The sequence below is a fragment of the Prunus mume genome, linkage group LG2 (assembly GCF_029339155.1).
Source record: "Prunus mume cultivar Tortuosa linkage group LG2, ASM2933915v1, whole genome shotgun sequence".
In the NCBI taxonomy this organism is placed as follows: domain Eukaryota; kingdom Viridiplantae; phylum Streptophyta; class Magnoliopsida; order Rosales; family Rosaceae; genus Prunus; species Prunus mume.
Window position 1 is genome coordinate 5,189,865 of NC_142699.1, and position 22,692 is coordinate 5,212,556.

Sequence of the window (22,692 nt, forward strand, 5' to 3'; positions counted from 1 at the left end):
TTCTTTCTTCACTAAACCAACCATTCGTTTGAGTCTTTGCCATTAGCTTTCAAGATCTCTGCTCTCTGCTTTAATCATATTTCCCAGTAGTTCATCTGCACTTCATTTTCCCTTTTGTTTTTCAAAACCTGTTTTTCAGTAAATTCTAACGCCAAGCCAACAAGCAACAACAATGGCTGAAGCATTGGTTTCCGTAGTGCTACAACAGCTGGCTTCCATCACCCTGGAGCAGATAGAAGAAGAGGTGAACCTGGTCGTCGACCAAGAAGTCCAAAATCTCATCCTCCATCTCCAGGCAGTTCAAGGTCTGCTCCAGGATGCAGAGGAGAGGCAAGTGAAGGAGGCCAACGTCAAGAATTGGCTGTACAATCTGAAAGACGCGTCGTACCAGATCAATGACGTCTTGGATGAGTGGAACACGGCCATTCTCAAGCATCACATGGAGAAGCAAGAAAAAGAAGGTGAGAATGATCTTGTCCATGCTAAAAGGAATAAGGTACGGTTCTCCATTCCATCCTTCCTCGGCAATATTCTTATCTATTTTGGTCAAATTGGCGATCAGATAATTATGCGTCATGACATTGCTAAGAGGATAAAAGAAATCAATGAAAGGCTAACTTGGATAGCCATTTTAAGAAACAATTATAACTTTCAAAGCACAGTAAGAGGCATCGAACAAGTTGAACGATCCAAAACCACTTCTTTTGTCGACGTGTCTACCATAATTGGTCGTGAAGAGGAAAAAAAGGAAATAATTAGAACGTTGAAAAGTGAGAGTGGTAATCAATTGGTGATCCCGATTGTAGGGATGGGAGGGTTGGGCAAGACTGCTTTTGCCCAATCTGTGTACAATGACCAAAATATAACAACTCATTTCCACGAGAGAATATGGGTTTGTGTGTCAGACCCATTTGAAGAGATTAAGATTGCCCAAGCCATCATTGAAGTTCTGAAAAAAGACGATGATCGAAAGAACTCAAATGTGTTTCAAATTTTGTTGAATTGTATATCTGAAAATATTCGTGATAAAAAGTTTCTCCTTATCTTAGATGATGTGTGGAATCCCACTGAATCGAACTGGAAACAGTTAAAGGCAGCTTTGAAAAATGGTGATAAAAACCCTAGAATATTAGTGACCACTCGAAATAAGACGGTTGCTATTATGATGGGAGAAACCAATGATCACATGATCAATTTGAATAAGTTGAGCGACCGAGATTGTTTGGAATTATTCCGTAGAATTGCATTCTTTGACAAAGAAAAAGATGAGTCTAAGTTGTTTGACGAAGATATTAAGAACAAGATTGCAAAAAAGGTTGATGGCTTGCCTCTAGCTGCAAAGACTTTAGCTAGTCTCATGCGATATAAGAACATCTTCAATCGATGTGTCAAAAGTGCCACATAGACATATAACGGCTAGAAATAACATCTCGCATTACTTCAACCGATGTGTCAAAGCTGATGTGGAATGAAGGCTGGAGGTTGAGATGTTATTTTTGACATCCCAAAAGCAAGATGTCAAATGAATATTTTATTATTTTAAAAGATAGTTGGCTATTACTTTAATTTATTATTTTCCTTTTTTTATATTTTTCTTCTTCTTTATCTTGATGATTTGACTGTTACAATAATTATTTATTTGACATATTGGTTGGAGTGTAAAATTATGTAAATGTCAAATTGCCATATCAGTCATCAAATTTAAATTTGATGTTTGATATTTGACATCTCCCTTGGAGATGCTCTAAGAAGACGAAAAACGAATGGGTAGATGTTTTGGAGAGTAAGATGTGGGAATTAGAAGAGGTTGAACAACAGGTTTTTCAATCACTATTACTTAGCTATTATGATTTGACTCCAGCTGTCAGACAGTGTCTTTTATTTTGTGCTGCTTTCCCAAAAGATTATCAGTTTGATAGAAATGAGTTGATTGAGTGTTGGATGTCACAAGAATATCTTAGTACGAAAGGAGATAAAGAAAAAGAAAGAATGATAGGCCAACAGTACTTTGATAACTTAGTGATGCGTTCTTTTTTCCAAGATTTTGTTAAAGGCGGAATGGATGATGATATTATAGGCTGCAAAATGCATGATATTGTGCATGACTTTGTACAGTTTCTCACCAAAAATGAATGTTTTATTATGGAGGTGGTGGAAAGTGGTAAAGAGAAAAACACGGTAGTCGATAATAAGGTTCGTCATTTGAACATAATGTCAACATACAATGATTCATTTTCAGTTTCAATCTACAATTGCAAAGGATTACGGACTCTTGTGATTTCTAGTTCGGAACTTCTTCTGTTACCCTTGGACTCATTTTCAAAATTGAAAAGCATTAGAACATTAACGTCGAAAGAAAACTCAATCAAAGAAGTTCCCGAAAGTATTGGTGGACTAGTACATTTACGGTCTCTGGTGATTTCTACTTCGGAACTTCCTCCGTTACCCTCGGACTCATTTTCAAAATGGAAAAGCCTTAGAACGTTAAAGTTACATCAAAACTCAATCACAGAAGTTCCCGAAAGTATTGGTGGACTAGTACATTTGCGGTATCTCGATTTAAGTGAAAATGAGAAATTGAAAGAATTACCCGATTCTGTGGGTAATTTATTCAATCTGGAAACATTGCGTCTCATTGGGTGCAGGGGACTCAGGGAACTACCGGTGAGCTTAAGAAAGTTGGTTAACTTAAAGCATCTTTATATTTGGCGGTGTAGTCATCTAAAAGTACCAAAAGAGATTGGAAGATTAAGAAATCTACAAATCTTAGATTGGTTGTGTCTTCAAGACGGTGGCAAGGATGATGAAGGAATTTTCAAGTTAGGGGATTTGGGAAACTTGGAGCAGCTTCAAGGGAGCCTTGGGATAGGAAACTTGAAGTTTGCAAAAGATGGGAGTGAGGCTAAAAATGCAGAATTGGTGAACAAGAAGAACCTCCTTCATTTGGGACTAGATTTTGGGCACGACTATAGAGAGAGAGAGGATTTAAAGTACGAAGAAATACTGAATGGCTTTCAAGTGCATACAAATCTGGAGTCGTTGGCTATTTATAGGTACCACAGTACCACCCTGTGTCCCAGTTGGATGATGAGCTGTCATAATCTGAGAAGGCTTGTATTCCTTCAGGTTCCATTTTGTGGGGTTTTGGCTCCTCTGGGGAAACTCCCGTCTCTTGAATATTTAGAGATAATATTGATGGAGAGTGTGAAAAAGGTGGGAGTTGAATTTTTGGGAATAACAGGCGAAACACCGCAAACATTAATAAACTCGTTTCCGAAATTGAAACAACTTCAATTTATAGACATGGTGCAGTGGGAAGAATGGGAAGGAGTAGAAGAACAGGATTCTAAAATTACAATAATGCCATCTCTTTTGAAGTTAGAAATCGACGACTGCCTTGGGCTGAAAGCACTACCGAACTTCTTATGGAAGACCCCGCTGCGGGAATTGAGCATCATGAATTGTCAGAATCTTGAAATGGAGTGGGCGAATAAGGCGTCTCAAGTCCAAAACATCAAAATTAATGGCAAGTTTGTGAAAAAAGACGGAGTTAGAATGTTGGAGGAGGATTGATGATGGGGTCTGCCTGCCTATCTGACCACCTCTTGGGCTAAAATGGTAATTTTGAACACCTTCCTTGTAATTCTTAAATTTTATTTAAGTTTCTAGTTGCTTGCTACCACCTTCAGATTTACTTATTTTCTTAAAATTAAAATATCAACAACTCTCCGAATCTCAACAACTCTTTATCCAAGAAACTTCACCTATTTTTGCATAATATTGCATAATGGCAGACAGTCTAAGAAGTTGTCTACTTGCACTGCTTTGCTTTTTGTTTAGTTTTTGGTTTCGGGGCAAAGAGGCACCACATGTTGGGGATATACCTACTACAAAGGTCATGGATTGTGTTGTTTTTCTGCTGCATTCTGCTGTTACCTATATACATTTTCGCCTCTCCGATCCTGAAACTGTTAGGGCAGGCCGATGACGTGGCGGAGCAAACTGGGGTGGTGTCTTTGTGGCTTCTGCCCTTGCACTTCAGCTATGCGTTTTTGTTCCCACTGCAGAGGTTCTTGCAGAGCCAGCTGAAGAACTTTGTGACTTTGTGGGTTTCCTCGGTGGTTTTAGTGTTTCATGCATTGATAAGTTGGCTTTTTGTGTATGTTTTGGACTTTGGGGTTGTGGGTGCTGCTGTTGCTTTGGATATCTCATGGTGGGTTTTGTGCTTTGGGCTGCTTGGCTATGTTACATGTGGTTGGTGTCCACTGAGCTGGACTGGTTTCTCCATGGAAGCCTTTTATGGGCTTTGGGAATTTGTCAAACTTTCTACTGCTTCTGGTGTCATGCTCTGGTATTACATCTCTCTCTTTTTTATTTCTTTCTTTGTTTTCTTGTAACCTAAAAGAGAATTTTTATTTTTATTTTTTCTTGCAGTTTCTTCTAATTTGGTAAATTTTCAATTTCACCATATTTTAACTGTAAGTTTTAAGTTTTAACCTTCTCTTTTTTGTGTTGTTTGCATTGAAACTTGCAGCATGACTATAAATGGGTGGGAGCTCATGATTCATCTAGCCTTCTTTGCTGGAACAGGGTAACTATTTTTGACCTCTCGCCACTTTTTTAGTAAACAATTGAAAGAAAAAAAAGAATTATTATGTAGAAGCAATGAGATAGATTAGTCAGGGATTTTGATCATTAACTAGAAAGAAAAAAAATAAAAAAAAAAGACATCTATTTTCTTATTTTGCTTATGGTTGAATATAATTCTAATGTTCATTCTTTTTTGTAATGAACGCTCACAGAGTAAGGGTAGCAAATGAGCTGGGAGCTGGAAATGGTCAGGCAGCAAAATTTGCAGCAAAAGTTTCTGCTGCGGAATCCACCTTTATTGTCCTGTTCTTCTGCATACTTATTATTATATTCCGTGATCAGTTTGGGTACATATTCACTTCCAGCACTGATGTCCTCCAATCAGTTAGTGCAATGTCTTACCTCTTGGCTGTTACAATTCTACTTAACGGTGTTCAACCCGTCTTATCAGGTTAACTTTTAATCGTTCGTAAACCTTTTAACTACAAATTAGTTGTAGGTATACAATCTTTACTTACCAAAAAATACGACAGTTGCTTATATGTTTGTCTCTTAATTTTGGGTGTTTTGATTCATATAATATGTACACTTCTAATGAGCTCTTTCAAGCACTAATTTACTACATTATCTCAGTATGCTTGTGGAATTTTTCTTTTATAAAAACAGGGTATATGGGGTGGGATGATCCTTGGTGGAACTGCTGTCCAAACAGTGCTGCTGGCCATCGTGACAACACGACGTGATTGGGAAAAGGAGGTATGATTCGAACATAAAAGTCCACTCATTTCTTTTCACAGTGGAAAGAAGGTAAAAAAAAAAAAAAGGTCCACTTATTTCTTTCAACCAAAAGAAATAAAAGAAGAATTAAGGGAAGCTGAAGCTAACATTTTATGATACAAATATTGGTTGACCAATATGTTTTGGACTTTGGGGTTGTGGGTGCTGCTGTTGCTTTGGATATCTCATGGTGGGTCTTGTGTTTTGGGCTGCTTGGCGATGTTACATGTGCTGAAAAAAGACGGAGTTGGAATGGAGGAGGATTGATGATGGGCTCTGCCCATCTGATCCACCTCTTAGGCTAAATGGTAATTTTGAACACCTTCCTTGTAATTCTTTAATTTTATTTAAGTTTCTAGTTGCTTTGCTACCATCTTCAGATTTACTTATTTTCTTTAAATTAGTACTTATGATAATTAACTATAATAATTGTTATCAATAAATACAAAGGAGGAATTTAAATTAGTTATTGAATTTGTTTTCAATTCTTTTCAATTGGTTAACTATATGCTAATTCATTGATTTTTATAAAAATTAATTATATATCCAGCTTAATTAGTGCGAAATTTCCATAAATTGCAGGTATAAACACATTCCTTGGGTTTCCTTAATGAGTTTTGATCATTCTTTGATCCTTTGGAATATGGAGAATCAACACAGCAGGTCTTTACCAAGTATTTTCTCCAAATGCACTTATCTAGTATGTTTCTGTTCGCAGCAAGTACGTAATCAAGTCGTTTCTGTTCGCAGCAAGTCTCGTCTCTGCTACATAAATCCTCATTTGATTTCAATTCATCATGCTTACCTCCTAGTCCTCGTGTTTTATGCCATTTTGTTATGCAGGGTCTCTACTTAGGACAATAACCTGGTGCAAATCATGGATGCATGGATGTCACCTCCTCAGTCCTCACAAGGGTCACCTTTACTTTCTGTGGCTGTGGATCTTTCTGGTTTATTTATCTATTCCGAAAGTTTTCCTTCTTCTTCCCGTCCTTTTTCTATCCAGTTATATGCTCAATATTTGTTGTCATTTTTTATGGCCCTGAATATGGAAGAAACTGAACATGAATTGATCAAATTCTTTCAGGTCCGTCAAACTTGACACATCTGAGCTTTAGAAGAAACGATGCAGTTCGTCGCATGGAATTAGTAGCTTCGGTTGCTGTAATTAACTTGATCAAGATGGAATTGGACAGAGTCAGAGTGTCATGAGATCCATAGAAGACTTGTTCTTCTCCAAGGTATCTTTGCCTCAAATTGTACAAATTGAAAATATCAACTTTATTTTTTCCTAACGCAACAATTTGAGGAACATACATGTTTTGCTTCAGACCTTGTGCGTACAATATGTTTAAGGTTCTGTTTTGAAAGTGTAATCACATTCTACTCCCATTGAATTTCTCATTAACTTTGCCTTGTAGTGTCTAAAACGACAACCATGTTTGTGGACACTCTATTAAGTGGAAATTACTCCAGTTTCTTAATGTACATGCAAAATATTTCTGCAGGAGCAGCAGATTTGTGAATTGTGCTAAGATCGTTGCATCTCAATTAAGAGGCACAGTGGATAGGATTTTGATTGGTAAGTAAATATTGCAAGGTAATATTTTTGGAGTTTGTTACCAAACTGCTCTTTCAAGCCTTCTTTATTAAATTAGATTCATGAAATAGTTTTGTCACTCTATTTGTATTCACGGTTTTAAAATCTGAGGTCCTTCGGATTGTGTGCAGAATCAACAGATGCTGTGATAAAGAACACTATCACCACAACCTGCAGTGGCTATGACAGCCCTAAGCGTGGTCCACCCTTGCCATGATATATGCTTTGAAGGTTGGAATCTCCTTTGCTTTGGATGCTTCTTGTGTGCCTCTTGTGGTGAAATCTGACTCTTTGATAGCAGTTCAAATGATTAACACTGATGAGGAGTGCTTGCATCAAAAGGGGTTTTGGTGGATGCGATTCATCGCCTAATTGAGTTATGATGAGACCACAAACTACCGTTCAGTATGTTCCTCATAAAGCTAATGGAGCTGCTCACCGGCTTGCTCACTTTTGTCTTCGTGAATTAGCCTATCATTTTGGATGGATGAGTGCCCTTCTTGACTACTCATGGATTGCATTCAAGATGATTGTCCTTCTCTGCATTCCTTTCCTTATTCTATTGTAATTTCTTAGCATATGTGGTACTCTTTCCTATCCCGAAGTTTTGTCCCATGTGGTTTTCTTTGGGAAGGTTTTAACGAGACCACTTCGATACATGCTGACTCTATTGTTCTTGATTATTTGAATGAATTATCGTTTGCTTTTAAAAAACAAAAAAGAATTTCAAGCAGGACAAGTATCCTTGGACACAGCGAATGCAATTCAATTTGTGCTCTCGGTGTGCAGAATGTCGCTTAAACGCACAGAAAGACAATGTGGGAAAATGAGAAAATGAAGGACACTTTTATAATATGCATTCCCAACAGCACTTCCTTCCTCCCAATTTAAGTTTTCTTCTGCAACAATAAACGATGAAATTGCAACATCATATCAGAATATGTGGCTACTCAGTTGTATATTGTATCAAACTATAACTTCTAGCTAGACAAAGATATCAATTCAAAAGTCAGCCTTAGTGGCAACTGGGGAAATCTCAGTTGTATGTACGAAATGTCACCTGAACTTATATATGAGTTTCAATTTGTCACATTAAAGAAAAATTTAAGAGAAATGCCAACTTAATTTTTCAAAATCCCTGATTTGCCATCTTACTTTAACACCATCCAATTTTCCATTCATTTTGAATGCTATTTTAGTCTTTCCAATTTTTTTTAAAAAAATTAGAAAAAATAGACCTCTCTCTCCCTTTCTCCCCCACCCCAAGCTCACCCTCCCCCAAAACACATTGCACAGGACCCCTGTACTCTCTCTCTCTCTCTCTCTCTCTCTCTCTCTCTCTCTCTCTATGACCATGTATAAACAATTTTATAATGATTTTTCCATTTTTAAAATACCCTTGAAAATAGAAAAGACTAAAATACCCTTAAAATGGATCGAAAATTGGATTGTGTTAAAGTCAAACTACAAATCATGAATTTTGAAAAATTAAGGTGACGTTTCTCTTAAGTTTTTCTTTAAGGTGACAAATTGAAATTGAGGTATAAGTTCATGTGACATGTCTACAAAAATCCCATAATTGAATGATAACTAAACCGTACAATATAAAACCATTTAAGTTATAAATCCCTTACTGCACAGATACTTTAAAAGTGCACGTTTTATATGTTAGAAGGAACGAACGTGAAGATCCCTTGAAGTACCCATAGTTAAACTAATCTTAATAGAGACGTTTAGCTCATTAATAAGACGAGCCCAACTCCTCTTTTAGGAAGAAGAACGCTTCTTCCGTTTATCCTTTGCTATTAAATAATGAGTCTTTATCCTACTGACTGAATCCTCTCAATTTGCTTACAATGAACGGCTTCAAACAAAGGTGCGCAACTCATGAGATTCAAACAAAGGTGTGAATTTATTTTCGGTTAATTAATTTGAAGTTCGGGGATACTATACATTTGTAAATATCTGACATTTTGGTTATTCATTTATTTTGATTCACTTTGCACCACGCTTGTTCTTTCTTAAAGGACGAATGTGTTGAGAAAATCTTGTTTATACTCAATCTTATACATAGTTGTCCTTAATTATTCACACGGTTCATTATTCAGAGTATTGAATGACGGTGGTAGGTTTGAAGTTCCAAATACTAATCTGAGACGAAAAATCTAAAATAGAATATTTAGGTATGAGATCAATTACTCTCCCCAATTAATCTACTTCAAGATTTTTTCAAGTATTAGATTACAGATTTTAATGTGGAACCTACATAATTTTTTATTCGTTATGTTCTAATAAATGTAGGAATAACTACAATACCCATGTGTTAATAAACACACGGAAAATCAGGAATTGGAATAATTCTAATACCAATTCCAGATAAATAAACATCCTATAACTCAAACTCTGACTAATGATTCTACACCGTATTGCAAATGTTCCGCATTTGTTAGGCCATTAGACAAGACATTTTTTCTACGCAGGGAAGCATCCACATGGAAGAATCGTCGAGCAAAAACACTAATTATTCAGAAGATGAAGAAAATGAAGAACTTTTATCAAGAGTGTGGATAGAGTCCAAGAAGCTATGGCGCATAGTAGGTCCTAATATCATCAACCGCTTGGCTGGCTACTCCATGACCGTCATTACCCAAGCCTTTGCTGGCCACCTTGGCAACGTTGAACTTGCTTCCATTTCCATTGCCACCAATATCATTGTTGGCTTCGGTTTTGCTCTCTTGGTAATTATAGATTTAGTTCAGCATACCTCAATCTCTCAACTCACTCTAATATATACTTGGTTGATTTTCACTCTTGACATTTTGCATGTATCTTTGTTAGGCCAATTACATTGGTCTAGGGTTTTCAGTCGATTGCAATTTTGGTGTTCAATTTGGCCATATGTGACAAATAGGAGAAGAGAGACAATCATATAGATATAGCCGCCCTACACCCTGTAAACCGACAAAGAAGTGGGGAACAAGAGTCAAACTTAGGATCACTTGCAAAGAAAAGCTCTGATACCATGTTAGACAATCACCATCCCCAAAAGCTTAAGCTATCAGAGAATGGACATGGACCAACAATGTATACCAAACTTACAAACATATATGATATTGGCCTAATTGAAATTTCAAAAGAAAAATTGTGAGGAGACATTCTTCCTAAGAAATAAACCACAATGTACAAATACTTTTCATTTTATATGTTTAATGAGTCATTTCTATGTCAAACTATAACTAATGACTCTTTTCATTTTTGTTTTGTTTTGACAATCAATTAGTTAGGAATGGCAATCGCCCTAGAGACGCTATATGGGCAGGCCTTTGGGGCTAAAAGGTACCACATGTTCGGGACGTACATGCAAAGGTCATGGATTGTGCTGTTCTTCTGCTGCATTCTCCTATTGCCTGTGTACATATTCACCTCCCCGATTCTAAAACTAATGGGACAATCTGATGATGTGGCCGAGCAGTCCGGCGTGGTGGCTCTGTGGCTTATGTTAGTGTTTTTGTGAATCTGTATGTGTATTGGTAGAGAACAAAAACAAGGAGAGAAGAAAAGCTTAAATCCAAAACTCCTCTGCTATACGTGTAGCAGAGAGAACATTCTCATTTTTCTTCTGTAAGAAATCTGTACAGTACAAACACACACACTTGGTGTGAGGATATATCCGTTAGGCACAATGACAGCTGGATGCATTACATCACAATGCAATCTCAGCCATCCACAAACTAACCAATCAAACGATGACACTTGGATTACCAATAAAACAAACAATAAGAAAACTAAACGTATCTAATTTATGAAATCAGCTTGAGCACTTATAATTCAACACTCCCCTTTAAGTCTTGAGCTGATTTCACTCCAAGCATGCCTCTGAGATAATTGAACCGATCTTTGGCCAATGGTTTGGTGAAAATGTCAGCTAGTTGTTCGTTGGTAGGACAGTATTCCAGATCAATGACTCCTTCTTACAAAGCATCCTTGATAAAATGGTATCTTCTATCAATGTGCTTAGTCTTCTGGTGGAACACAGGGTTTTTAGTGATTGCAATTGCTGAGATATTGTCACAATGCAATGAAGTAGCTTCAGTTTGTAGCTCTCCAAAGTCCTCTAGCACAAAACACAACCAAATAGCCTGTGTAGTTGCTTCAGCACCGATGTACTCAGCCTGCAGTGGACAATGCTACACAGTTCTGTTTGACTAAAGCCCAAGAAAACACTCCACTCCCAAAGGTAAAAGCGTACCCCGATGTGCTTTTGCTATCACCAACTGATCCTCCCCAATCACCACAGAGCCGATCGAACTGATTTCCTGCCTTTCACATACTCTAAGCCGTAGTCTAGAGTTCCCTTGACATATCTCAAAACACGTTTAGCTGTTCCATAATGCCTGTTTGTAGGACAGTGCATGAATCTAGCTAGCAGACTTGAAGCATACATGATGTCGGGTCTTGTAGCAGTTAAGTACAGCATACTACCAACAATGCTTCTGTAGTGTTCTTCATTTGCAGCTCCACTCCTATCATCCTTAGCTAGTTTCTCAGTGGCAACAAGAGGTGTGGTTACAGATTTGCATTCAGTCAAACCAAATTTGTTCAACAAGGTGCTAGCATACTTCTTTTGATGTAGAAATATACTAGACTTGGTTTGAATCACCCCCATGCCAAGAAAGTGATGCAAGAGACCTAAATCTGTCATCTCATATTTAGTCATCATATCTTCCTTAAACTCATCTAGTAACTCCTTATTGCTCCCTGTGTAGACAATGTCATCTACATAAATAGAGACAATTAGGATATCCTTATCTCCCCTTTCTTTGGTGTATAAAGTTGCTTCACTTAGGCTTTTCTTAAAACCACATTGAGTGAAATAGCTGTCTATCTCTCCATACCAAGCCCTTGGTGCTTGCTTCAGACCATAGAGAGCTTTATGTAGACGATAAACTTTGTCCTCTTTGTCTTTAATTACAAAACCTTCAGGTTGATTGATATAGACTTCCTCTTGTAGCACACCATTAAGGAAGGCAGATTTCACATCAAACTGGTACAGTTTCCAATCCTTTTGAGCAGCAAGAGCAATAAGTGTTCTAATGGTGTCCAATCTGGCTACAGGTGCATAAGTTTCATTATAATCCAGTCCAGGCTTCTGAGCATACCCTTTGCTTCGTGAGCTATGAATGAGCTTCACCCCGATCGATTTTCTTCACAAAACGAACGCCTAGCTTCAGATAATCGAACCTGGCTCTGAGGCCATGCTAGTGTTTTTGTGAATCTGTATGTGTATTGGTAGAGAAGGGGTTTACAATCCCAGATTCAAAGAAGAAGAATGAATCTGAGGATGTTTCAGGAGAAGAAGTTGATGAGAAAGCAGCTGCCATTCTCATGAGGGATGCGAAAGCTCTTGGAATTATCCAAAATGCAGTTTCTGATCAGATTTTTCCCAGGATTGCAAATGCTGACTCTGCAAAGATGGCTTGGGATCTGCTGTACTCAGAATATCATGGTGGAGAGCATGTTAGATCGGTAAAACTTCAAAACCTCATACGTGAATTTGAGTACACTAGGATGCGTGATAATGAAACCTTATCTGATTATCTTACTAGACTAAATGAATTGATCAACCAAATGAAAACATTTGGTGAAGTTCTATCAAATGAGAGGCAGGTTCAGAAGGTGTTAATTAGTCTTAGTAAGAAGTATGATCCTATGTCTTGTGATTGAAAACACAAAGACTCTAGAAACTGTGGAGTTGCAGGAAGTGATTGCCATTTTGAAGAGTCAAGAACAAAGACTTGAAATGCATAATGTTGATACAGCTGAGAAGGCATTTGCCTCTTTCACTGTGAATCCCAAAGGTCAGAATAAAAATGGATCTCAGTCTGGTTCATCCAAGTCACAGGGAAATTGGCATTCTAAAGGAAAGCCATGGGAGTCAAAAGGCAAGTCACAGCAGAACAGTTATCCTGCACAGAATGTCAATTCTACAAATCAGGAGAATGCAAAACCTCAATGCAAGGTGTGTTCAAAGCATCATTTTGGTGAGTGCAGATACAAGGGGAAACCAAAATGCTATAACTGTGATAGGTTTGGACATTTTGCTAGGGACTGTACTGTGAATAAAAATGTGCAGAAGGCAAACTATGTAAACCAAATAGATGTGACAGGGAATCTGTTTTATGCCAATTGCACAACCACTGAGATCAAAACCAATGGAGAATGGTATGTTGATAGTGGCTGTAGCAATCATATGACAGGAGATTTAAAACTGCTGGTTGATGTGAGAACTAATGTGACAGGGAAGGTACAAATGCCAACAGGTACACTTGTAAATGTTGCTGGCATTGGTTCACTAATGATTGACACAGAAAAGGGTAGGAAATACATCAGAGAAGTAATGTACCTGCCAGGGTTAAAGGAAAACTTGCTGAGTGTTGGACAGATGGATCAACATGGATATTGTCTGGTGTTTGGAGAAGGAATGTGCAGGGTGTTTGATAGTCCATCTATGGATTATCTAATCATCAAAGTACCAATGAAGAGTAACAGATGCTATCCAGTATCTTTTCTTGTTGACAACCAGTCACTCATGAAAATCAGTTTCACTCAATGCACATGGATGTGGCATAAGAGACTAGGTCACTTGCACTTTAAAGGTCTGAAACAGTTAAGAGAGAAAGACATGGTGCATGGTTTACCACAATTGGAAGAACAAAGTGGTGTGTGTGAAGGGTGCCAATTGGGAAAACAACACAGGGTTGTGTTTCCAAAGGAACAAGCTCAAAGAGCAAGCAAGGCACTTGAATTGGTGCATATAGATCTTTGTGGTCCTATGAGAAATGAATCAGTTGCAAGGAACAAATATTTCATGCTGATTATAGATGATTTCACAAGAATGATTTGGGTATACTTCTTAAGAAACAAATCAGAAGCTTTCAGCTGTTTCAAGAAGTTCAAGTCTATGACTGAATTACAAACTTGACACAAAGTGAAATGCATAAGAAGTGACAGAGGTGGAGAGTTTCTATCTACTGAATTTATGGAGTTTTGTGAAGCTCACGGCATTCAAAGGCAGCTTACAATGGCCTATACTCCTCAGCAAAATGGAGTGGTAGAGAGAAAGAATAGGACTGTCATTGAGATGGCAAAATCAATGTTACATGATAAGGGAATGCCTTATTTCCTATGGGCAGAAGCAATGCATACAGCTGTTTATTTGCTGAACAGATGTCCTACCAAAGCTCTCCATAACATTACCCCATTTGAATCATATAGTGGAAGGAAGCCTGGAATTGCACATCTGAAAGTTTTCGGTTCTCTGTGTTATGTTCATGTACCAGCTGAATTGAGGCACAAGTTGGATCCTAAGAGTACAAAGGGAGTGTTTGTGGGATATGCCACTTGTGAAAAAGGCTATAAAGTTTTTGATCCAGTTTCTAACAAGCTTATATTGTCAAGGGATGTGACATTTGATGAAGAAGGTGCTTGGAATTGGACAGATAACAATGATTCAGTTATGACACCATACACAATTGAAAATCAAGTAGATTTTGATTTTCATTCCAACAGTTCAAATGGCAACTCTACTGTTACACCTCAAACTCTGAATATGCAGGGGAGAACATCATCAACTCCAAGTGATATAAGCAGTGAAGAAAGGAGAACTCAAGCTTATGATCACACTCCTTTAAAATGGAGAAAGCTAGATGATGTTCTTGCTCAGTGTAACTTGTGCATCATGGAACCAGAAAAATATGCTGATGCTGCTCAAGATGAATCTTGGCTTAAAGCTATGCAAGATGAATTGCAGATGATTGAAAAGAATGGAACATGGGAATTGGTGGATAGACCAACTGAAAAACCAGTGATTGGAGTTAAGTGGGTTTACAAGACAAAACTGAATTTGGATGGCTCTGATACCATGTTAGTGTTTTTGTGAATCTGTATGTGTATTGGTAGAGAACAAAAACAAGGAGGGAAGAAAAGCTTAAATCCAAAACTCCTCTGCTATACGTGTAGCAGAGAGAACATTCTCATTTTTCTTCTGTAAGAAATCTGTACAGTACAAACACACACACTTGGTGTGAGGATATATCTGTTAGGCACAATGACAGCTGGATGCATTACATCACAATGCAATCTCAACCATCCACAAACTAACCAATCAAACGATGACACTTGGATTACCAATAAAACAAACAATAAGAAAACTAAACGTATCTAATTTATGAAATCAGCTTGAGCACTTATAATTCAACAGCTTATACCCTTGCAATTCAGCTATGCGTTTCAGTTCCCATTGCAGAGGTTCTTGCAGAGCCAGCTCAAGAACTTAGTGACATTGTGGTTTTCATTGGCGGTTTTGGTGCTTCATGCAGTGACGAGTTGGGTTTTGGTGTATGAGTTGGAATTTGGGGTTGTGGGTGCGGCCATGGCTCTGGATATTTCATGGTGGGTTTGGGGGCTTGGCCTATTTTGGTATGTTTCGTCTGGTAGGTGTCCGCAGAGTTGGGCTGGTTTCTCCATGCAGGCCTTTTCTGGGCTTTGGGAATTTGTCAAATTTTCTGCTGCTTCTGGGGTCATGCGCTGGTATTGAATCTCTTCCTTTGCTTTATTTTTTATTTTTTAAGATTTTTATTTTTTTCATTTTTATGTATAAATTTATGTACATTTCTAGCTACATCATTCTTTAAGAAAAGATGGTTTATTAACCACTTTTTTGAAGATTCCAACTATACCCTCTAGCTTTAAGATAGTTTAGTAAAATTTAAATAGATTGAGGGTAGGTACTTGAGGAAATTAATGTAGATACAACTATAAGATGTATATTAATTTCTAGCTATATTATGGATACAAATGTCAATACAAACTTCTTTTGTGGACACCAATACCCAATGTCCATTGATTTTTTTTTTAGTAGTGTAAATGAGTTTTCAGCTATTTTTATATGTGCATATATATATATATATATATATATATCCATAATGCTACCTTTTGATTTCTGCAGCTTGGAATTCTGGAGCTATAGAATCCTAATTATAATGACTGGATCCTTAGAGAAAGCAACTCTTGCTGTGGATGCCTTGGCAATTTGGTACAAGACCTCTCCTTCGGGACTGTGAACGGGACTATATATTGCTTGGATTTATCTTTTAAAATCCACACCTAATTAGGTTTAAGTTTTTAACTTTTCCTTCTGATATTACTTGGATTCCATTTTGCAGCATGACTATAAGTGGGTGGGAGCTCATGATTCATTGGGCCTTCTTGGTTGGCCAGGGGTGGCCCTGAGGGTGTGCAAGTGGTGCCACCGCACATGGCCCTGATTTTTGAGGGGCCCCAAATTTTTTGTTTATGTGTATAATATATGTAGAGTGCTGCTATTTTCACTCACCTGTCCTATTTTTCAACCCACCTTATTTTAAAAAATTTAAAGACAAATTTATCCCTTTGTAAACGACTTCTAAAACCCTAAAAATAAATTTTAAAAATAAAATAAATTTTTTCTTTTAACTCTCCATATTCTTTCCATCTTCCTGACCTCAAAAAATTCAGCAAGCACTGATCTACCCATCCCAATCCTTTGAAAAGTTAAAAAAAAATCAAATCAAATTCTCAACTCCACCTTTAATATTGTGGCTGGGTTGGTGGGTGTTGATAATAGAGGCCAAATTGTCCTTTAATTTTATTCTATTTTAAAGATTTTTTAGTCTGATTAACCCACATGCGGGTCCTTATTCCATATAACATCACTTCAATTAAAATCCATTGTAGTCTTGTTGGTTGTGTGTTGTTGTGGTGGTGGTGTCGCGGTCGTGAAGCCACCAGTACTGCTAAGGGGTTGATGAGAATATTAATATGGTAGGGTAAGGTCGTGATGTTGAAAACACATGAAGAAGATGAATAAATTTTTTTTTTTTTGGGGGTTAAAATTTTTATGTTTTTAACTTGGAGTTGATGGTGTTTGGTTGAATTAATAATTAAAGGGTATTTTAGGAATAATGGTGGGTGGAAAAGTAGGATTTTATTTTTTCAAATTTACATAGTGGGTGAGAAAATAGGTGGGTGGAAATAGCAGCACTCCATATGTATAACAAATGTTATATATATACAGAGTGAGCAAATTGTTGACACAAAGACGTTTCTAGTTGTGTTGGTTTGTAGGGCCTCAACTTCTATTCAGGGCTCAACTTCAAAACTTGCTTATGTTAAAGGCTTGTCCGATGTCAACACCAACATTCAATATCCCATTTACTTTCACAACTACAAACTGAAATAATAAATACCCGATCACAAGGAATTAGTCAGTAATTATGCTCAGATATTCATTTTCGCAAAAATAATGCATCCAACTAAGTCAACCAAAATAATTGCATCAAATTAATGATGGTCCTAGAATATTGATACAAAATAAATTAGGTGTTAAAAAATATTTAATATCTGAATATGATCTATGATGACAAAGACTCAAGCAAATTGTTGACACAAAGACGTTTCTAGTTGTGTTGGTTTGTAGGGCCTCAACTTCTATTCAGGGCTCGACTTCAAAATTTGCTTGTGTTAAAGGCTTGTCCGATGTCAACACCAACATTCAATATCCCATCTACTTTCACAACCACAAACTGAAATAATAAATACCCGATCACAAGGAATTAGTCAGTAATTATGCTCATATATTCATTTTCGCAAAAATAATGCATCCAACTAAGTCAACCAAAATAATTGCATCAAATTAATGATGGTCCTGGAATATAGATACAAAATAAATTAGGTGTTAAAAAATATTTAATATCTGAATATGATCTATGATAACAAAGACTCATCGTCACAATCATGGTGATTATTCAAAAGTGTAACATCTCTGACCCAATTTAATCGATTTAATCCAATTTAATTCTTTTGTGAAATTTCAATTTTGTCCTTGGGAATAGGGGTACTTTGGTCACTTTAAGGAAAAAAAACATTCATTGTATGGCATTACGTAATGGTGTAAGTTTGTTTTATGTCAATTTAAAGTTCGCAGGGCCTTCAAAATCTCAAGACCGGCCCTGTGTTGGAACAGGGTACCATATTTTTATAACCTCTTTATCTTCTTCTCAAAAATACGTACATATGCATGTTATAGGCGTATTACACGTGAATTTACTAACTAAGGTTTCAACATGTTAATTCTTTCTAATTAATTCTTTAGCAGCCTTTTGAAAATCTTGTCATGAAATTCACAGAGTAAGAGTGGCAAATGAGTTGGGGGCTGGAAACTGGAAGGCAACTAAATTTGCAGCCAAGGTTTCTATGGCAGAATCTGTCTTCATCGGTTTATGCGTATGTGTAATTACCATCATACTCCATGACAAGTTTGCATACATATTCACATCCAGCACTGATGTGGTCCAAGAAGTTGGTCAGATGTCGTATCTCTTGGCAATGGCAATTCTACTTAATAGTATTCAACCCATCCTGACAGGTTAATTTTGAGAATTCATGAAGCTCCTAATTAACAACAAATTAGTCATAGTATAACCTTAATATTGGTTCTACAAGGTGCTAGTACTTTACCCAAATTTTTTAGAAAGTATTTTTACTCATAACTGTTTTAAAGTTTTATTGCAAATACAAGTGCTTCGTGAAAAACTTGAAAATGCATCTACCATTGCCTGAAATGACTACAAAATATTTTTGTAATCCAAAAACAACGATGTTAGAAGTGTTTTTAGTTATTTGAAAGCATTTTATCCCTTCTGAAATCACTGTCAAAAATACATGAGCATTAAATCGAACCAAATTTTTTATAATTTTGATATAATCTGCAGGTTCAAATTTTGTAATCATATTCTAAGTAGTTTTCAATTCTTCCAGTGTGTCTCGGCTCCAATTGAATTTCGCATCAACTTGGCCTTATAAAGCAACTACAATTGTTATGGAGACTCTATTAAGTGGAAATTACTTCAGTTTATTAATGCACCTTCAAATTTTTGCAAACTGTGCTTGGATGGGATCATTGCATCTCAATCAAGAGGAGCATGTGGAGTTGATTTGCTCAATTTTGTAAAAAATAAAAAAGAAGTGAATTTGCCAAAGAAAGGAAGTTAGTTTGCTCAATCATGGAGCCCAAGTGCTTAATCAGCTCAAGGAAAGTGCGAGGGAACATTCTGCAGAAAATCCAATTGAGTGGATATGCACCAGTTCTCCAGCTACATTTTCCGGTCCAGAGAGCACGATTTTGTGATGTTGCAAAACTGCTCGAGCCACGCGGATGCAGTTTTGTTTTCCAAAGTTGCCTTGTACATGATTTTGTAGCTCTTTTTGGTCTTTCCCACCCTCTAATTTAGCCTTATCATTGTTACTCTTTGTAACACGTGGCGCAATATGATACACAAAGATTGAGGGGTGAGCAAAAAACAGGTATCAGCAAAGATAAGATTTGCATCACAAGTCTCAGTCACAATAAGTACGTAAAATGAGACGTTAGAAGCCACTTGAGCTCATGTTCATTGCATTATTGAGGATAAGGTTATATGAATGTGAAGTTAGGAAAACACTGTCAAAAAAGTAAATGTGGACTGTTGTGGGCAACGTTTAGAAAAAATTTACTACGACGGTCAAAAAACTTTTATAAAAGCCGGTGGTGGTGAGAATTGTTACTTCACCAAACCAACCATTCTTTTGAGTCTCTGACCATTGGCTTTCGAGATCTGTGCTCTGCTTTAATCATATTTCCCAGTTGTTCATCTGCATTTCATATATTTTCCTTTTGTTTTTCCACCATCAATGGCTGGAGCACTTGTTCCCATGGTGATAGAACAGTTGGCTTCCACCACCTGTAAACAGATACAAGGAGAGGTGAATGTTGACGGAGAAGTTAAAAATCTCATAATCCATTTCAATGCTATTCAAGCTGTGCTCCAGGATGCAGAGGAGAGGCAGGTCAAGGAGGAGAGCGTCAGAAACTGGCTGCAGAATCTGGAAGATGTGTCGTACGACATAAACGACGTCTTGGATGAGTGGAACACTGAAATTCTCAAGCACCAAATTGAGAAAGAAGAAGAAGGTGAAAATGTTGCCCTTAAAAAAAGGAAGGTAAGCCTCTCCATTCCTTTTATCAGCGTTATTTTTGGTTCAACTGGGAACGTAATTATGCGTCACAACATTGCTAAGAGAATAAAAGAAATAAATGTTAGGTTAACTGAGATAGCCACTTTAAGAGAAAATTATAACTTTCATGAGAACACAATTAGAGCCACTGAGAAACTTGAACGGGTTGAAACTTCTTCTTTTGTCCAAGTGTCTAGTATAATTGGTCGTGAAGAGGAGAAAAAAAGATTAGTAAGCATGTTGTTAAGCGAGAGCAGTCAACAAGGGAGGAGCCCATTTGTTGTGATCCCCATTGTGGGGATGGGAGGATTAGGAAAAACTGCATTTGCCCAGTTAGTCTATAATGATGATGAAATTATAAAAACTCATTTTGACACTAGAATATGGGTTTGTGTGTCAGACCCTTTTGAAGAGATCAAGATTGCCAGAGCCATTGCTCAAGCTCTAAATAAAGATGATAATCGAATTAATTCAACTAGTTTGCAACCTTTGTTGGAATGTATAAATGAATATATTAGTGGTAAAAAGTTTTTCCTTGTTCTAGATGATGTGTGGACTCCAACCATTGATAATTGGGAACCATTAATGAGAGCTTTACAAAATAGTGCTATAGGCAGTAGAATATTGGTGACCACGAGAAAAGACACGGTTGCTACTGTGACTGGAGCAGCCGCTGATCACGTAATCTGTTTGAACATCTTGAGTGATCAAGATTGTTTGCAATTATTCAATAAAATTGCCTTCTTTAATAGAGAAAGAAATGATCAGCTTGAAGAGATTGGGAGAAAAATTGTAAAAAAGTGCAATGGTTTGCCTCTTGCGGCAAAGACCTTAGCTAGTCTCATGCGATGTAAGAAAACCAGAAAAGAATGGGTAGATGTTTTGGATAATAAGATATGGGAGTTAAAAGAAGTTGAACAACAGGTTTTTCGATCACTATTCCTTAGTTATTATGAGTTGAGTCCGGCAGTTAGACGTTGTCTTTTATTTTGTGCTATTTTCCCCAAAGATTACGAGTTTGATAGAGACGAGTTGATTGAGTGTTGGATGTCACAAGAATATCTTAGTATGAAAGGAGATAGAGAAAAAGAAAGAATGAGAGGCCAACAGTACTTTGATAACTTAGTGATGCGTTCTTTTTTCCAAGATTTTGTTAAAGACGGAATGGATGATGATATTACAGGCTGCAAAATGCATGATATTGTGCATGACTTTGTACAGTTTCTCACCAAAAATGAATGTTTTATTATGGAGGTGGTGGAAAGTGGTAAAGAGAAAAACATGGTAGTCGATAATAAGGTTCGTCATTTGAACATAATGTCAACATACAATGATTCGTTTCCTGTTTCAATCTACAATAATTGCAAAGGATTACGGACTCTGGTGATTTCTACTTCGAAACTTCTTCCGTTACCCTCGGACTCATTTTCAAAATTGAAAAGCATTAGAACATTAAAGTTCAATGAAAACTCAATCAAAGAAGTTCCCGAAAGTATTGGTGGACTAGTACATTTGCGGTATCTCGATTTAAGTTTTAATCGGGAATTGAAAGAATTACCCGATTCTGTGGGTAATTTATTCAATCTGGAAACATTGCGTCTCATGTACTGCCAAGGACTCAGAGAAGTACCGGTGAGCTTAAGAAAGTTGGTTAACTTAAAGCATCTTTATATTGAGGGGTGCGAAAGGCTAAAATTACCAAAAGAGATTGGAAGATTAAGAAATCTGCAAATCTTAGATAGGTTGTATCTTCAAGACGGTGGCGAGGATGATGATGGAATTTTCAAGTTAGGGGATTTGGGAAACTTGGAGCAGCTTTCAGGGAGCCTTTGTATAGAAAACTTGAATTCAGCCAAAGACGGGAGTGAGGCTAAAAATGCAGAATTGGTGAACAAGAAGAACCTCCTTCATTTGACTCTGGATTTTGGGCTTTTAATCGATCCGGAGAGAGCTAAGGATGAAGAAATACTGAATGGCTTTCAAGTGCATACAAATCTGGAGTCGTTGAATATCCGGAATTACCATAGTACCACCCTGTGTCCCAGTTGGGTGATGTGTCATAATCTGAGATGGCTTGGATTCAATGATGTTCCATTTTGTGGGGTTTTGGCTCCTCTGGGGAAACTCCCGTCCCTTGAACATTTGGAGATAAGTGGGATGAAGAGTGTGAAAAAGGTGGGAGTTGAATTTTTGGGAATAACGGGCGAAACACCGCAAATATTAATAAACTCGTTTCCCAAATTGAAAAAACTCAGATTTCATTTCATGGAACAGTGGGAAGAATGGGAAGGAGTAGAAGAAGAGGATTCTAAAATTACAATAATGCCATCTCTTTCGAAGTTAGAAATCGGTTACTGCCCAAGGCTGAAAGCACTGCCAAACTTCCTTTCGAAGACCTCGCCGTGGACCACCGTCGGAGAGGATTGTCCGATTCTTGAACAATGGTTCGAGACATGTGGAATGGAGTAGTTGAAAAATGCGTCTCAAGTCCAAAACATCTACATTTAAAACTTCTTGGGCTCTGCCTCCCTGCCTATCTGAAAAAAGACGGAGTTGGAATGTTGGAGGAGGATTGATGATGGGCTCTGCCTGCCTGCCTATCTGATCCACCTCTTGGGCTAAAATGGTAATTT

At 37.3% G+C, this 22,692-nt stretch overlaps 4 protein-coding genes across 4 annotated transcripts in view; all 4 read left to right on the plus strand.

Moving 5' to 3' along the window:
• LOC107880543 (putative disease resistance protein RGA1) overlaps positions 1–22,692 on the plus strand; it is a 27,555-nt gene continuing 4,863 nt past the window's right edge. The window contains exons 1-6 of the mRNA XM_089045471.1: positions 1–1,387; positions 1,750–3,618; positions 3,841–4,213; positions 5,950–6,088; positions 6,211–6,317; positions 6,455–6,608. Coding sequence (XP_088901597.1) covers positions 173–1,387; positions 1,750–3,573 — 3,039 coding nt within the window. The 5' untranslated portion in view covers positions 1–172 and the 3' untranslated portion in view covers positions 3,574–3,618; positions 3,841–4,213; positions 5,950–6,088; positions 6,211–6,317; positions 6,455–6,608. The remainder of the gene's footprint in view (positions 1,388–1,749; positions 3,619–3,840; positions 4,214–5,949; positions 6,089–6,210; positions 6,318–6,454; positions 6,609–22,692) is intronic.
• LOC148919473 (protein DETOXIFICATION 27-like) lies at positions 3,788–5,346 on the plus strand. The gene is made up of 5 exons (XM_089047100.1): positions 3,788–3,970; positions 4,068–4,351; positions 4,535–4,591; positions 4,803–5,041; positions 5,257–5,346. The coding sequence occupies exons 1-5, from the start codon at positions 3,788–3,790 to the stop codon at positions 5,331–5,333; spliced, it is 840 nt and encodes a 279-aa protein (XP_088903226.1). The 3' UTR covers positions 5,334–5,346.
• LOC148919474 (protein DETOXIFICATION 27-like) lies at positions 9,460–18,470 on the plus strand. Its single transcript, XM_089047103.1, has 7 exons — positions 9,460–9,705; positions 10,248–10,456; positions 11,163–11,166; positions 15,228–15,556; positions 15,975–16,061; positions 16,192–16,248; positions 18,193–18,470. The coding sequence occupies exons 1-7, from the start codon at positions 9,460–9,462 to the stop codon at positions 18,434–18,436; spliced, it is 1,176 nt and encodes a 391-aa protein (XP_088903229.1). The 3' UTR covers positions 18,437–18,470.
• Positions 20,051–22,692, plus strand: part of LOC103319619 (putative disease resistance protein RGA1) — a 3,169-nt gene continuing 527 nt past the window's right edge. Inside the window, exon 1 of the mRNA XM_089045470.1 lies at positions 20,051–22,685. Coding sequence (XP_088901596.1) covers positions 20,102–22,528 — 2,427 coding nt within the window. The 5' untranslated portion in view covers positions 20,051–20,101 and the 3' untranslated portion in view covers positions 22,529–22,685. The remainder of the gene's footprint in view (positions 22,686–22,692) is intronic.